This window comes from Gallinula chloropus (assembly GCF_964237585.1).
Source record: "Gallinula chloropus genome assembly, chromosome: 2".
NCBI classification, from domain to species: domain Eukaryota; kingdom Metazoa; phylum Chordata; class Aves; order Gruiformes; family Rallidae; genus Gallinula; species Gallinula chloropus.
The window spans coordinates 163,719,102-163,735,461 of record NC_140086.1 but is presented as its reverse complement, the minus strand read 5'-3'; the positions used below and the strand labels follow the sequence as shown (position 1 = coordinate 163,735,461).

Below are 16,360 nucleotides of genomic sequence, written 5' to 3'. Positions count from 1 at the left end.
CGGCTTTCGGAGGCTACATTCTACCATGAGCACAGGGGCTACAGGTAGTACAAACCTATCCTCAGCTATCCCCTATATTGGGCAGACCCTTGTAGAATGAGCCTGAGGGGCTTCTCTGTAGACAACCCCACACTAACTCAGTTCTTCACCCTCCATTTCCTTCTGCCCTTTATATCTGCAGGTACAACCATAACCCACCTCATATTCCCACATGAAACCTATTTATCCCAACACGAGCTGGCAGCCAGCCAGCCAGTAGAACAGCCATTTATCCTAATGGGCCAAATCACTCCCTTCACTATCCTTCTAATCCTCTTCCCAACCACCAGGGCACTAGGAAATAAAATACTGAATCACTAAAAGTCTTCTAATAGTTTATTAAGAACTTTGCTCTTGTAAACCAAAACCCCTTCTTAGAGCAACAGCTCAGAAAAAAAAGGACTTGAACCTCTGTCTCCAGCTCCTAAAACTGGCATTTCACATTACAACTATTCTCTGAGCCCTCTAAACTGCCTGACTCATCCCTCAAGCCACAAATAAAGTGAATAATAAACCCCATCCAGCAATCACAAACATCCCCACACCCCATGGATAGAGCATCGCTACCCCACTAAAACCCAACCCAACAGACAAGACACCTACACTATCCACAGTAACCACCCCAAACTCCCAAGCCTCCACAAAACCACCACCAACCAAGCCAACAACAAGCCCCACAACATACCCCCCAAGCTGCCAATCTCCCCAGCCCTCAGGGTAAGGATCAGCTGCCAGGGATACAGAACATAAAACAACTCCCAAATGTAGTAGGGAATGACCAGGCTGGAAAAGCCCTTTGAGCCCATCGAGTCCAACCGTCCCCATCCTGAGCTGAACCAGAGCCCTGAGCACCTCATCTCCCCTCTGTTCAACACCCCCAGGGCTGGGGACTCAGCCCCTCCCTGGGCAGCCTGTGCCACAGCCCCACAACTCTGCCAGGGAAGAACTTTGCCCTCCCAGCTGATCTTGTTGCAGCCCTCACCTTGGGGGGCTGGAGACACCCCCGGGGCTGCTGCTCCAGACAGTTGTGTGAAGGGAAAGGGAGAGGGCGCCCAGCCACCCCCTGCCAAGGGCCCCGGGCCAGGAGTGCTTGGGAACTGGGGGGCACCTGAGGCAACAGCCCCCTGCCCACACCCGGGGAAAGCTTTACTGCACTCGGTTACACTTCACAACGCCACAGTTCTCCTTGGACCTTCGATTCCAGCAGCACAAGGAAATCATCCCGGGGTCAGCAGCATTTGCTGTTCTCTCTTTATTTCACCACCATTTCCCGCCCCAGCGCACGCGGGAGCCGGGACCGGGACCCCGCAGCACAGCTCGGCCGCACCCCGACCCCGGGGCGGCTCCGGCGCCGCTCGGGCTGCGCTACCCGGCGCTGCTGCGCCGGGCTGGGGGAGCCGCATCGCGGGCGCTGCCGGGTCCCGATCAACCCCTGAGCCGGGAAGGGTCTCGGTGCGTGTCGGCAGGAATAGGGCTTTGGTGGGCTCCTGCCCTCCAGACAGGCTCAGCCAGTCAGCACAGAACACCCCTGCAGCCCCCAGACCCCATGCGCTCCCCAGCAGCAGTTTCAGGGGGTGCCAGACTGGTGGGGTGCCTGTAGCCTCTGGTGCTTCCTCAGGTGATTAGACAGGGTATCCCTCCGGGTGAAGGCCTTGCCACACTGGTCACACTTGTGGGGCTTCACACCTGTGTGGATGAGCTGGTGGGCAGTGAGGCTATTCTTGGTCCTGAAGGCCTTGGGACAGTGGGTACAGACAAAACGTCTTTCTTTACTGTGGGTGTGCTGGTGGGCAGCGAGGTTCCTACTGGTGATGAAAGTCTTGGTGCACAGAGCACACACGAAGGGCCTTTCCCCAGTGTGGAGGCGCTGGTGGATAGTTAAGGTCTTCTTGTTCCTGAAGGCCTTGGGGCAGTGGGGGCAGGCAAATGCTCGGTCAGTGTGGATACACTGGTGGGCAGTGAGGTGTCTCCTGTCCCTGAAGGCCTTGGGGCACTTGTCACAAGGAAAAGGGCGCTCCCCAGTGTGGATACACTGGTGGGCAGTGAGGTTCCTCCTGTCCCTGAAGGCCTTGGGGCACTTGTCACAAGGAAAAGGGCGCTCCCCAGTGTGGATACACTGGTGGGCAGTGAGGCTCCTCCTGTCCCTGAAGGCCTTGGGGCACTTGTCACAAGGAAAAGGGAGCTCCCCAGTGTGGACATACTGGTGGGCCATGAGGCTCCTTTTATTCCTGAAGGTCTTGGGGCAGTGAGCACAGACCATAAGGCGCTCCATGGAGTGGGCGTCCTGGTGCTTTTTGAGGATGCTTCTGGTCTTGAAGGCCTTGGGGCACTGGTTGCAGGCAAAGGGTCTCTCCCCAGTGTGGACGCGCTGGTGGACAACCAGACTGGACCTATGAATGAACTGGCGGCCGCAGTCCCTGCAGGTGAAGGGCTTCTCACCGCTGTGCATGCGCTGGTGAGTCACCAAGTTACACTTAATGCTGAAGCCCCTGCCACAGTCGGGACAGACGAACGGACGCTCGCCTGTGTGGATCCGCATGTGCTTCAGTAATTCAGACTTCTTCCTGAAGCTCTTGTTGCACTCAGGACACGTTGGGGGCGTCTTCTCCAGCCTTTGCAGTGTTTTGCTGGGCTGGGGGTGAGGGCTCCCCAATGACCTCCTCTGGCTCCTCCTGTGAGACAGGTTATCCCGACGCCTCCTGCCCGTCTTGGGCATCCCTGGGAGTGGGGCCGTGGGTGCCAGCAGACCCTCAGGGACCCCATTGGCCTCCATCTGCGTCCCACTGGCTGCTGGGGAGAAGAGAACAAGGTCACTGCTGGGGATGCCATGGGCAAACTTCCTGGTACTCACAGCATCTGGGGCCAAGGGGATGGTGCTGCTGGAACCCTCCCACCCCTCCCACTGCCCCCCGGTACCCACCTGGCACAGGGGTCTGGTGCTGCTGCTGTGTCCTGGCAGGGTCTGGCACGCATGGTATCTCTTCTCGCTCCAGCTGGCAAATGATCTCTGGCTTGATGGCGACCTGGCCTGTCCGGGGCAGACAGAGAGGCACCCTCTCCTGCACTGCTGGGATGGCAGCACCGGCCACGCCCTCCCCACACCAAGCATCACCCAGGTTCTGCTCCTCTTTGCTGCCCCCGTCTGGCCACAGCGCTTTCTTTACCAAGGCCTGGGGACAGCCCATCCCCATCCTGCCCCATCTATTCCCACGTATCCCATTCAGTGGTCCCAAACCCCCCATTGCCATCCAAACATACATATCCCTTCCCAGCCCATCCCACCCGAGCCCACCCTCTCCCCCAGCCCCGCTCTCCGCAGGAGGCTGCCTGGCCGGGCACAACCCGGCAGCTCAAGCCCGACATCCCAAGCCCTCCGGCAGCGCTCGCGCAGCCACGGCCACAGCCCGACTCTCCCTCCCAAGGGCTCCAGCTCAGCCCCGCAGCTCAACTGCGGCCCCAGCCCGGCCCCGCCGCCACCGACACACTCCTCACCCAGCCAGGCCAGCGCCCGGTAGTTGTCCAGCATCACCTCCCGGTAGAGCCGCCGCTGCCAGCCCGACAGCTCTGCCCACTCCTCGGCCGAGAAGTAGATGGCCACGTCCTCAAACGTCACCGCCATCTGCAGCCAGAAGCACGCCCGGCTCAGCACGCCCTGCCGCGCCTTCGCCCGGCACCGCGGCCGGAATCCTGCCGGGGCCGGCCAGGGCCCCGCCGGCACCGGGCTCTCCGGCAGCGCGACGGAGGGCGCCGGCCGCTCGGCCGGGACAGCCCCGAGACCCACCTTGCCGGGCACAAGACCTGCCGAGAGCCGCCCGCCCGTCCAGCCGGAGCCTGACGGAGCCCCGGGCAAAGCCCCGGACCCCCGGCCGTGCCCCGCGCCGCCGGCCGACCCGGCGCAAAGGCCCGGAGCGGCCCGGGCAACGGCTCGTCGGGAAGCTCCCGGCTCCCGCCTCGGCCTCCGGCACCCGAGCGGAGCGGGAGGACGACGGCTCTGCGGGGCAGGCCGGGGGGCCGAGCACCCGGCCGGGCCGCGGGCAGGAACAAGGGCGGTCTGGGAGCCGCCGGCCGCCTCGGCCCGGGAGCACCGCCCGCCGCCGGTGCAGCACGGGAGGTGTAGTCCCGCCGCTCCGCTCCGCTCCGCCCGGCTCGGCTCAGGGACCGGGTCTCCCCGCGGCCCCGCCCGCCGCTGGCCCCGGGCGCGGCTCAGCCCCGGGCGGCAGCCGAGCCCCAGCACGGGCCGGGGAGGGACCGGCAGGACGGACGGAACCCCGCGGGGGATGAGAGGAGGCGGTTCCCGGCCCAGCCGCGGGGCCGAGCACACGGCAGCCAGAGCCGCCGGGACCCGCGCGGTTCCTCCCCGGCCCGTCCCGCTCCCCCCGCTCGCACCTTGCCACAGCAGCCCGGCGGCCGGCGCACCGCTAGTCCAGCCAGGGCGGCGGAGGCGCCTCCCCTACGTCTCCTGTCCCGAGGGGATCTCTCTCGCCCCGGGGCGGCGGACGTGGGATGCTCCGCACGCCGCAGAACAGGCTCGACCCGCCAGCAGCCGCCACAGAACAACAACAGCCACAGGGTCCGGCCCCTTCTCCAGAGAGGGAAGAGACTCCCCGCCGCTTTTTTTAAAGCCTCTGACCACGCCCATCGGCGCCCGACTACCTATCGCTCCCCCCCGATCTTCGTTTCTCGCCCAATCACATCGTTTCTTTTCCATCCGGTCTCCGCCCTTCGCCGACTTCACTCCGCCCAATCCCCGCCCGTCGTTTCACTCCTGTCCCGCCGCCGGTGTCTCCGCTCTGACCAATCCCAGCTCGCCCTTTCCGTTCGGCTCTGACCAATCCCGGCCCGAGGCTTCAATCCGGCCCCGCGCTGTCCCTCGGCTGGGACCGGGGCGGCCCGAGAGACCCCGGGGCGGCGGAGCCTCCGTGTCCCCGCTCCTGTCGGGGTCCCGCAGCCCCGCCCTCCCTCGGGGACGCGTCCCGGGCCCCGGCGCGGGGGCTCCAGGGCAGCTGCGGGGCCGGTCCCGGGCCGGGCGGAAGCAGCCGGGAAGGAGCGGGGCAAGGGGCGGGCTCTTCGCAGAGCCGAGCTCAGTCGCACGGAGCGGCCGAGAGCGGCCGTGCCGCGGCCCCGGGGCCCGCTGTGGAGGAGCTCGGCCCCGCGGAGCCCCGAGTCCCGGCCCGAGCGGTGCCGTCCGGTCCGGGCTGCCGTGGCTGCGCGGGCACAAGCGGCGGCCGAGCCCGGCCGACGCGCACCGAGACCCTTCCCGGCTCGGGGGTTGATCGGGACCCGGCAGCGCCCGCCATGCGGCCCCCGCACCCCGGCTCAGCAGCGCCGGCCGCCGGGGCGAGGGCGCTGAGACTCTCTCGAAACGGCGGTTCGGGGCATCGCGGCCTCCGGGGGACGGGGGCGGCCGGGCCGCGGAGCGGGAGGGGGGCGGCCCCGGCTTGGAAGGACAAGAGGCGATTGGGCGGAGCTGAGGCCGCTGGGGCGGGGCGGCGTGAGGGGCGGTGCTGAGTCGGACCGGATAGAGAACAGCCGGGCCCTGCGTGCTCGGGGCGGGCTCAGGGACGCTGCCCCGTCTGCAGGAGCCGCCGCTCGATGTTCTCCTTTGCGGTCCGGAGGGAATTTCTCTGTGCTGATGTCCGGTAGAGACAATCCGAGTGATCAGAAGTTTCTGGAAATATTATCTAACGTGCGCAGAGTTTGCTGCTTCGATCCACACGTGAATGCAGAGCTGCGGGCTACAGGCTTGACCTAGAAGGTCTAAGAGACCTGTTGAAGATCTAAGACAAGTGCCCCAGGGCCTCCCGGGACAGGAGGAACCTCACTGCCCACCAGCCCATCCACACCGAGCAAGCGTTTGCCTGCCCCCGCTGCCCCAAGGCCTTGATGTATAAACGTCATCTCACAGCCCAGCAGCTCGTGCACACTGGGGAGCGTCCCTTCGCCCGTGACCACTGCCCCAGGGCCTTCAGGCACAGGAACAACCTCACTGCCCCACAGAGCATCCACACAGGAGTGAAGCTGCACAAGTGTGACCAGTGTGGCCAGACCTTCACCCAGAAGGGTGACCTGAAGAGGCACCTGAGGACCCACCAGAGGCTGCAGGCGGTGCCAGAAAGCGGCCGGTGTGCTGGGGAAGGTCCATCCCAGCAGGAGCGGCTGGCAGAGGACAAGCCCTTCCAGTGCAGCAGTCGATTGGCCAAGGTGGTAAGAACCACCTTATCCAACTGTCTCACGACATTTGCTACACGGGCCGAGTCTGTGACTATTTACTTGGCCCGAAAACAGTTCAAAGGGTAAAGCCATAGCCGGCAATTCTGCTGCTTGGGGAGGCCCTTGTTGCAGCGTTAGTTCAGATTCCCACTGTCCCTTCTCTTGCCAGACTCCTGCAGCCTTTCCCCTTCTTCCTGATCCATCTGCACAGACTGTTGGGCCAGGGCCAGGTTCAGATGGACTGAGCCAGAAGGTATTTTTTGGGCTAACCTTATCTGAGGGTGTGAGGGCAGGTGATAAGTAACCTGTCCCTCAAATCCAGCGAGGGCAGCTTGTGGCTTCTAATTGTTGGCACCAGTTCTGCACAGGTAAAACAGTCCGACCAGGATCTCTCCTGCTCAGTTCCACACATCTTCTCCTGGTTTTATGATAATGTCAGCAATCCATTCACACAATCCAGGGGCTGGTTTTTGAGAAGGGGATGGTAAAAATAACCATTCTAAAGTATGCAAAGGATCAGCCCCTTTTTCGTTCTGGTGTGCCAATAGAGAAAAGGGAATTAACTTGCTGATTCACACAAACACTTGTACTTCACAGGACCTGTTTTAGTCCTGTTCACAAATGTAGAGCTCAGGGCTTGCTCCACAAGGTGTAGGACATCTCGTGCTCTTTTAGCTAGTTGCCTAGGTTCATTGGGGTGACTAGATGCTTTAGCAATTCTAGGAAAGGCTGCAATGGTGAGTTGGTAAGTCCCAAGTAGGGGCGAATCCAATTTAATGTCCCCATCATTTTTTGGACATCATTAAGGGTTTTGATTTTCATGTCCAGCTCCACAGGCTGCGGCTTTACCTGCCTTGCAGCCACAATCATGCCCAGGTGTTTCCAGGGGGGGATTTCTTGACCTTTCTCTGGGGCAATGACCAGACCCAATTGTTGCAGGCTACAAATGGCTTCTTGTTCCAGGTTTGTAACGGCTCTGCAGTTCCTGCAGCCAACAAGGTGTCACCCATAGGGTGATAGCAATACCCTGTAGGGTAGGCCTCACTCACTAGGACTGGTGCTTGAGCAACAAACCGCTGACAGATGGTGGGTGAGTTCTTCATACCTCGAGGCAGAACTTTCCAGTGATTCCTTTTCACAGGCTCATTAGGATTTAGAGTTGGTACAGTAAAGGCGAAATTCTCCTTGTCTGGAGGGGCCAAGGGAAAAAGGCAATTTAAACGATTGTAATTTAATTTACATGAAAATGGCACATAAATTACAATTGAAAAGATTGTAAAGAAACAATCTTTTAATCCCTAACTACTAATCCCAATCCACAGGTATCATTGCTGGCGGGGGAATCCTGGTCACAAGGCTTCCTCAGTTGCCATGACCTCCTTTACTTGCCTCAGGTCATGTAGAAGTTGCCATTTCCCTGATTGTTTCTTTCCCACAAACACAGGCGGATTCCAAGGCCTGTCCAAGGTTTGTTGGATGAGTCAATGTTGCAGAATGGCTTGAGAAGCAAGGCCATGAGCCTATGGGGCAGCTGTCCAAGCAGTCAGACCAGGCCCCACGCCGCCTTGGTGAGAACAGAAGGGTCACCAATCGGTCAGTGTGTTCCTGTGTATCATACAGCATGGGCACAGGATGTGGGAGCAGGAGGTGTGATAAGGATTCAGTGTTCCTGGGACTGAGAGAGAGACATGATTCCCAGGCTGCAGGATGGGTGGAGTATGCAAATGTAATCTTTAGTTATGTCCTGGTTTGGTCAGGCTGGAGTTACTTTCTCCTGCAGCAGGGGTGGGATGCTGTGTTGGGTGTCAGGATGGGCAGTGCTGGTAACACCCTGATGGTTTCAGTTGTGTCACAGTCAAGGACTTTCCCAGCTCCTCCTATTTCTCTGTTCATGAGAAAGGAGGGGACCCAGCCAGGACAGGTGACCCAGGCTGGCCAAAGGGGTATCCCATGGCAGTGACACCCTGCTCAGTGTAAAGGGGGCTGGGGGGAGGAGCAGGGGGTGGCTCCAGGACACAGGGGTTTTGGGGGACGGTCGGGTCCCGGGACGGCTCTGGGTGGCTGGGCCTGAGCTGTGGGGTCGGTGGGAACCTGCATTGTGTATCAACAGTTTCATATATTTTTTGCTCTAAAGTCCTGTTAGCATTGTTATATTGTATCCTTCTGTTATCTTAGTAAACTGTCCTTATCCCAACCCACGGGCCTTTTAGTTTCTTGGTTTTGGGGTTATTTGCTCCTTCCTTTTTCCCCTTCCCCTGCTCTTTTCCTTTAAGGAGCAGGCAGCTGCCTGGATCTCGGCTCTCAGCCGGGGTAAAACCAAGACAAGTTAAAAGCCAATTAGAATACAATGAGTATAACACGTGGTAGGAATAGTATAAAAGGAAGTGTGTGCTGGCAGTAAAGTTGAAGTGCTTTATCAATCACATCGATTGGCAGCGTTCTTCCCTCCCGTCGTGACAAGTCAGTACGTCCCGCAGCCAATCGCTCACTCACTAAGGTTCTGAGGGCCTGTAATTTCTCCAGAGGTAGGGGCCACTGATCCACCCAGCCAGGTTTCTCAGGTAACCGTGTCAAGGTTCAGGTGGGCTGTTTAACGCTCTGCAACACAGTGGCCCCTGACAACAATCCCTTGTGATTTTGACTCCCCATCGGGATAAACAATCTCTGCCCCATAAGGTCAAGAGGGCATGTGTCACGTGTGGGCAGGAGAAGTAATGACCTGGCCAGAAGAGGTAATTCTGTGGCCACTGACAATACCCATCCTGAAATTCCCCACCCATGAAACCAATTGTCCAATCCAAAGAATCCATTTTCTTCTTGTATGTATTTCTGAATGGTGGCATGAATCAACTGAGAGTGGTCAGACAGATTCATACAGCACATGCCATCAAAATCTTGACACCCATGCCCGTGAGCCAGTAATAGGACATCGATTGCTGCACGATTCTGTGAGGTGGCATGTCTCACAGAATCCACGTCCGTAGCCAAGTCACTTAACACTTTTGCTGTTGTATTTGTTTGCTTTGCCAACCAGCAGCCTACTTTGTTTAATTGAGCTGAAGCCTTTGGAGCAGCAACTCCCGGGAGGAAGAAGCTGGCAGCAATTATTCTCCCTCTGTTCCACAAGTCGACCTTACCACCACATTGCTGCCCCGTGGGTGATCGCTCCTGGCGGTGCCGATGAGTGTGATGGATAATCGCGCTGGTGTTTGGTGTGAGTAGTGACAGGCTACCCATAGCACACGGGCCCCCTACCAAGGCAGATGGGAGGCCTGGCCATGCCCGGTCTCCACAAATTAAAAACACTCCCGGGGCAACCTCTGTGGTGATGAAATTCCAACTGCTCGGCCACACCAAGCCAGGGGGTTACAGAACACACTAATACTCGGCGACACGTCCTGCGTCGGCGAGGTGCGGCCACCCTTACGGTGTGACCCAGTGAATGTCACACACCAGGGGCTGTGTACGCTTCCAAGGATTTGCAATGCCTGTGGCCCGGGAGCCGCAGGGAGCTTGTGGTAGTCATCAGTTACTGGCCGTGATCTTAGGCTGTGTGGAAGTCACAACTTCACTGATGTACAGGCGTGTTTCAAAGACTGTTAAATAGTGTGATATGTCCCATAACAAAACTCGAGTCTACCGTGGCTGCACTTGGAACTCCTGACTTCAGTTCCTGGGATCGGGCTCCCGTGCTGGTTCGTGCATGAATCCCGGAGCCTTCTCTGCCCCCGGCCGAGCAATTCCCCTCCCCTTCCCTCCCCCCGCCCACCCCCGTGGAGAGAGCGGCCGCGCGGGGCTGGGCTCGGGGCTGGAGCAAAGGGGCGACGAGAAGCCCCCCGCACCCCCCCGCTCCCCCGCCCGCAGCGGAACCGGCGAGGCGGAACCTCGGCACATCCCCGTCAGGCCGGGCCGAGGTACCAGCAGCGCGGCCGGGGCAGGGCGGCTCCGGGCCGGGCGGCTCCGGGCCCGGGCGGCTTCGGAGCGAGCGGGGGGCGCGGGACGGGCCGGGGAGGAACCGCGCGGGTCCCGGCGGCTCTGGCTGCCGTGTGCTCGGCCCCGCGGCTGGGCCGGGAACCGCCTCCTCTCATCCCCCGCGGGGTTCCGTCCGTCCCGCCGGTCCCTCCCCGGCCCGTGCTGGGGCTCGGCTGCCGCCCGGGGCTGAGCCGCGCCCGGGGCCAGCGGCGGGCGGGGCCGCGGGGAGACCCGGTCCCTGAGCCGAGCCGGGCGGAGCGGAGCGGAGCGGCGGGACTACACCTCCCGTGCTGCACCGGCGGCGGGCGGTGCTCCCGGGCCGAGGCGGCCGGCGGCTCCCAGACCGCCCTTGTTCCTGCCCGCGGCCCGGCCGGGTGCTCGGCCCCCCGGCCTGCCCCGCAGAGCCGTCGTCCTCCCGCTCCGCTCGGGTGCCGGAGGCCGAGGCGGGAGCCGGGAGCTTCCCGACGAGCCGTTGCCCGGGCCGCTCCGGGCCTTTGCGCCGGGTCGGCCGGCGGCGCGGGGCACGGCCGGGGGTCCGGGGCTTTGCCCGGGGCTCCGTCAGGCTCCGGCTGGACGGGCGGGCGGCTCTCGGCAGGTCTTGTGCCCGGCAAGGTGGGTCTCGGGGCTGTCCCGGCCGAGCGGCCGGCGCCCTCCGTCGCGCTGCCGGAGAGCCCGGTGCCGGCGGGGCCCTGGCCGGCCCCGGCAGGATTCCGGCCGCGGTGCCGGGCGAAGGCGCGGCAGGGCGTGCTGAGCCGGGCGTGCTTCTGGCTGCAGATGGCGGTGACGTTTGAGGACGTGGCCATCTACTTCTCGGCCGAGGAGTGGGCAGAGCTGTCGGGCTGGCAGCGGCGGCTCTACCGGGAGGTGATGCTGGACAACTACCGGGCGCTGGCCTGGCTGGGTGAGGAGTGTGTCGGTGGCGGCGGGGCCGGGCTGGGGCCGCAGTTGAGCTGCGGGGCTGAGCTGGAGCCCTTGGGAGGGAGAGTCGGGCTGTGGCCGTGGCTGCGCGAGCGCTGCCGGAGGGGTTGGGATGTCGGGATTGAGCTGCCGGGTTGTGCCCGGCCAGGCAGCCTCTGCCCTGCGGAGAGCGGGGCTGGGGGAGAGGCTGGGCTGGGGTGAGGTGGGATGGAGTGGGATGAGAGAGGATGGAGTTGGTTTGGGATGGCACGGGATGGGGTGCATTGGGGCTTGGATGGGGTGGGATGTGTTGGGTTGTTGGGTGGGAGGCCATGGGATGTGTGGGATGGGATGTAATTGGTAGGGAGTGGTGGTATGAGGGGAAGATGTGATGGGGATGGAATGGGATAGACTGGGCTCTGATTGGTGAGGTGAGATGGGGCAGGATGGGGTTGGGATGCGCCCTGCCCTGGGTAAAGAAAGGCTTCCTCCTGGCCACTCTCAAGGGGTGCTGAAGCCATGGCCAGGCAGTAGCAGCAGAGGGTAGCAGAGCTGGGGTGATGCTGGGTCTGGGGAGGGGGTGGCCGGTGCCGCCATCCCAGCAGTGCAGGAGAGGGTGCCTCTCTGTCTGCCCCGGACAGGCCAGGTCGCCGTCAAGCCAGAGATCATCTGCCAGCTGGAGCGAGAAGAGATGCTGTGCGTGCCAGACCCTCCCAGGATGCTGCAACAGCACCAGACCCCTGTGCCAGGCAAGTACCTGGGAGGTGTGGAGGCTTCCTGCAGCACCGTCCGTTTGGTCCCAGATGCTGTGTGCACCAGGACGTTTGGGTTGGGGTTCCTGTGCCACTGAGCATGTCATGGGGTCCCACATGCCCATGGCATCCCCAGCAGTGACCTTGACCTCTTCTCCCCAGCAGCCAGCAGGATGCAGATGGAGGCCGATGGGGTCCCTGAGGGTCTGCTGGCAACAGCTGCCCCGCTCCCAGGGATCCCCAAGACAGGCAGGAGACGTCAGGAAAATTTGGCCCACAGCAGGAGCAAGGGAGGGTCATCAGGGTGCCGACAACCTCACCCCAGCAAAACACCGCGAAGGCTGAAGAAGACCCCCCCAACGTGTCCTGAGTGCAACAAGAGCTTCAGGAGTAATTTTGATCGTATTCTCCACATGCGGAGTCACACAGGGAAGCACCTGCTTGTGTGTCCCGACTGTGGCAAGAGATTCAGCCGTAAGTTTAACTTGCTGAGACACCAGCGCGTGCACAGCGGTGAGAAGCCCTTCACCTGCAGGGACTGCGGCCACCAGTTCAGACAGTTGCCCCACCTGGTCATCCACCAGCGCATCCACACTGGGGAGCGACCCTTTACCTGTGCCCAGTGCCCCAAGGCCTTCAGGTACAAGAAGAACCTCATGGCCCACCAGTATGTCCACACTGGGGAGCGCCCTTTTCCCTGTGACAAGTGCCCCAAGGCCTACAGGGACAGGAGGAACCTCACTGCCCACCAGCGCATCCACACCGAGCAAGCGTTTTCCTGCCCCCACTGCCCCAAGGCCTTCATGTATAAAGGGGAACTCGCAGCCCACCAGCTCGTGCACACTGGGGAGCGTCCCTTTGCCTGTGACCAGTGTCCCAAGGCCTTCAGGTACAAGAACAACCTCAGTTCCCACCAGCTCATCCACACAGGTGTGAAGCCCCACCAGTGTGACCAGTGTGGCAAGACCTTCACTCTGAAGAAAAACCTGGAGAAGCACCTGAGGACCCACCAGAGGCTCCAGGTGGTGCCAGAAAGCGGCCGCTGTTCTGAAGAAGGTCCATCTGATACCGGCTCGCTGGGTGAGGAGTGTCTCTAGCGTGGTGGAGCCGGGCTGTGGCCGCAGTTGAGCTGCGGGGCTGAGCTGGAGCCCTTGGGAGGGAGAGTCGGGCTGTGGCCGTGGCTGCGCGAGCGCTGCCGGAGGGCTTGGGATGTCGGGCTTGAGCTGCCGGGTTGTGCCCGGCCAGGCAGCCTCTCCCCTGCGGAGAGCGGGGCTGGGGGACAGGCTGGGCTGGGCTGGGATGTGATATGTGTGATAGAATGGGGTGATGCTGGGTCTGGGGAGGGGGTGGCCGGTGCTGCCATCCCAGCAGTGCAGGAGAGGGTGCCTCTCTGTCTGCCCCAGCAGGCCAGGTCGCTGTCAAGCCAGAGATCATCTGCCAGCTGGAGCGAGAAGAGATGCCGTGCGTGCCAGACCCTGCCAGGACACAGCAGCACCAGACCCCTGTGCCAGGCAAGTCTCCGGTGGCTGTGGGAGGGGTTGCTGGTTACAGCAGCACCGATCCTTTGGCCCCAGGTGCTTTGTGCACCAGGAATTTTGGTGGATTAGTGGGGTGCCTGTGCTGTTGGGCATGGTGTGGGGTCCCACATGCCCATGGCATCCCCAGCAGTGACCTTGGCTTCTTCTCCCCAGCAGCCAGCGGGATACAGATGGAGGCCAGTGGGATTCCTGAGGGTCAGCTGGCACCCACCGCCCTACTGCTGGGGATGCCCAAGAAGGGCAGGAGGCGTTGGGCAAACTTGACCCACAGCAGGAGCCCCAGGGGGTCATCGGGGCGCCCTTGCCCCCAGCCAACATGTCCTGAGTGCAACAAGAGCTTCAGGTACAAGTCACATTTACTTGTCCACATGCGGATCCACACCGGTGAGCAGCCGTTCGTCTGTCCCGACTGTGGCAGGAGCTTCAGCCAGAAGTGTAACTTGCTGACTCACCAGCGTGTGCACACTGGTGAGAAGCCCTTCACCTGCAGGGACTGCGGCCACCAGTTCAGTGATAAATCCTGCCTGATCAGGCACCAGCGCATCCACACTGGGGAGCGACCCTTTGCCTGTGACCAGTGCCCCAAGGCCTTCAGGGACAAGAAGAACCTCATGGCCCACCAGGACCTCCACACTGGGGAGCGCCCTTTTCCCTGTGACAAGTGCCCCAAAGCCTACAGGGACAGGAGGAACCTCACTGCCCACCAGCGCATCCACACTGGGGAGCGTCCCTTCATCTGTGACCAGTGCCCCAAGGCCTTCAGGGAGAAGAGGTACCTCACTGCCCACCAGCGCATCCACACTGGGGATAGAGCATTTCCCTGTCCCCACTGCCCCAAGGCTTTCAGGAAGAAGAATAAACTCACTGAACATGAGCGCATCCACACTGGGGAAAGACCCTTCACCTGTGCCCAGTGCCCCAAGGCCTTCAGGGACAAGAGCACCCTCACTGTCCACCAGCGCATCCACACAGGTGTGAGACCTCACAAATGTGACCAGTGTGGCAAGGCCTTCACCCAGAAGGGTAACCTGGAGAAGCACCTGAGGATCCACCAGAGGCTCCAGGTGGTGCCAGAAAGCAGCCGGTGTGCTGGGGAAGGTCCATCTGATACCGGCTCACTGGGTGAGGAGTGTCTCTAGCGTGGTGGAGCTGGGCTGTGGCCGCAGTTGAGCTGCGGGGCTGAGCTGGAGCCCTTGGGAGGGAGAGTCGGGCTGTGGCCGTGGCTGCGCGAGCGCTGCCGGAGGGCTTGGGATGTCGGGCTTGAGCTGCCGGGTTGTGCCTGGCCAGGCAGCCTCCTGCGGAGAGCGGGGCTGGGGGAGAGGCTGGGCTGGGCTGGGATGTGATATGTGTGATAGAATAGGGTGATGCTTGGTGTGGGGAGGGGGTGGCCGGTGCTGCCATCCCAGCAGTGCAGGAGAGGGTGCCTCTCTGTCTGCCCTGGACAGGCCAGGTCGCTGTCAAGCCAGAGATCATCTGCCAGCTGGAGCAAGAAGAGATGCCGTGCATGCCAGACCCTCCCAGGATGCAGCAGCAGCACCAGACCCCTGTGCCAGGCAAGTACCGGGTGTTTGTTGGAGGGGTGGGGGTTCCAGCAGCACCTTCCCCTTGGCACTAGATGCTGTGTGCACCAGGAAGGGTGGGGTGCTGTTGGGGTGCCTGTTCCACTGGTCATGGGATGGGGTCCCATATGCCCACGGCATCCCCAGCAGTGACCTCATCCTCTTCTCTCCAGCAGCCAGCGGGACTCAGACGGAGGCCGGTGGGGTCCCTGAGGGTCTGCTGGCACCCACCGCCCCACTCCCAGGGATGCCCAAGACGGGCAGGAGACATCAGGAGAACTTGGCCCACAGCAGGAGACCAGGGGGGTCATTGGGGCGCCCTCATCCCCAGCCCAGCAAAACACCCCGAAGTCTGGAGAAGACCCGCCCAACGTGTCCTGAGTGCAACAAGAGCTTCAGCAGGAAGTCACATTTACTTGTCCACATGCGGAGCCACACTGGGGAGCGGCCGTTCGTCTGTCCCGACTGTGGCAGGGGCTTCAGCACCAAGTGTTACTTGCAGACTCACCAGCGCACGCACAGCGGTGAGAAGCCCTTCACCTGCAGGGACTGCGGCCTCCAGTTCAGGCAGTTGCAACACGTTGTCATGCACCGGCGCGTCCACACTGGGGAAAGACCCTTCACCTGCGACCAGTGCCCCAAGGCCTTCAGGTACAAGAACAACCTCAAGGCCCACCAGCTCGTGCACACTGGGGAGCAACCCTTTGCCTGCACCCACTGTCCCAAGGCCTTCAGGTACAAAACCAACCTCAAGGCCCACCAGCGCATCCACACTGGGGAAAGACCCTTCATCTGTGCCCAGTGCCCCAAGGCCTTCAGGAGCAGGGCTAAACTCACTGCCCACCAGAGCATCCACACAGGAGTGAAGCCCCACAAGTGTGACCAGTGTGGAAAGACCCTCAGCAAGAAGCATGACCTGAAGAATCACCTCAGGACCCACCAGAGGCTGCAGGCGGTGCCAGAAAGCGGCCGGTGTGCTGGGGAAGGTCCATCCCAGCAGGAGGGGCTGGCAGAGGACAAGCCCTTCCAGTGCAGCCTCTGTGAGGAGCGGTTTCAGGATGAGGGGATGATGCTGGCTCACCAGGGCACCCACAGCACCCCCAGCCTGTTGGCACCCCCCCAGCCTGGCACCTCCTGAACCTGCTGCTGAGGGGCTGTGGTGGCCGGGGGCTGCAGGGATGTCCTGCTCTGACTGGCTGAGCCTGGCTGGAGGGCAGGAGCCCACCAAAGCCCCTGTGTCAGTCGGGAAGTGAAGGTGTAAGGAAAGGCTGGTGGGTGAAGACAGGGAGAGGGAGAGGTCACCCACCAGTGACCGTCATGGGAAAACAGACTGGGCTGGGGAAGAAAGAATTTCCTTTGTTCTCAAATTGGGAGTGATGAGAAATAAATGTCA

The 16,360-nt window shown here is 61.7% G+C and overlaps 2 protein-coding genes across 2 annotated transcripts in view; both read left to right on the top strand.

Annotated features, from left to right (window-relative positions):
• Positions 1-14,439, top strand: part of LOC311189145 (uncharacterized protein) — a gene marked incomplete at both ends in the record, with an annotated part of 35,567 nt that extends 21,128 nt beyond the window's left edge. The window contains 2 exons of the mRNA XM_084260725.1: positions 13,565-13,751; positions 13,899-14,439. Coding sequence (XP_084116851.1) covers positions 13,565-13,751; positions 13,899-14,439 — 728 coding nt within the window. The remainder of the gene's footprint in view (positions 1-13,564; positions 13,752-13,898) is intronic.
• Positions 14,440-15,210: 771 nt separating this feature from the next.
• Positions 15,211-16,360, top strand: LOC311189300 (uncharacterized protein). The gene has a single exon (XM_084260936.1). The coding sequence runs from the start codon at positions 15,215-15,217 to the stop codon at positions 16,103-16,105; it is 891 nt and encodes a 296-aa protein (XP_084117062.1). The 5' UTR covers positions 15,211-15,214; the 3' UTR covers positions 16,106-16,360.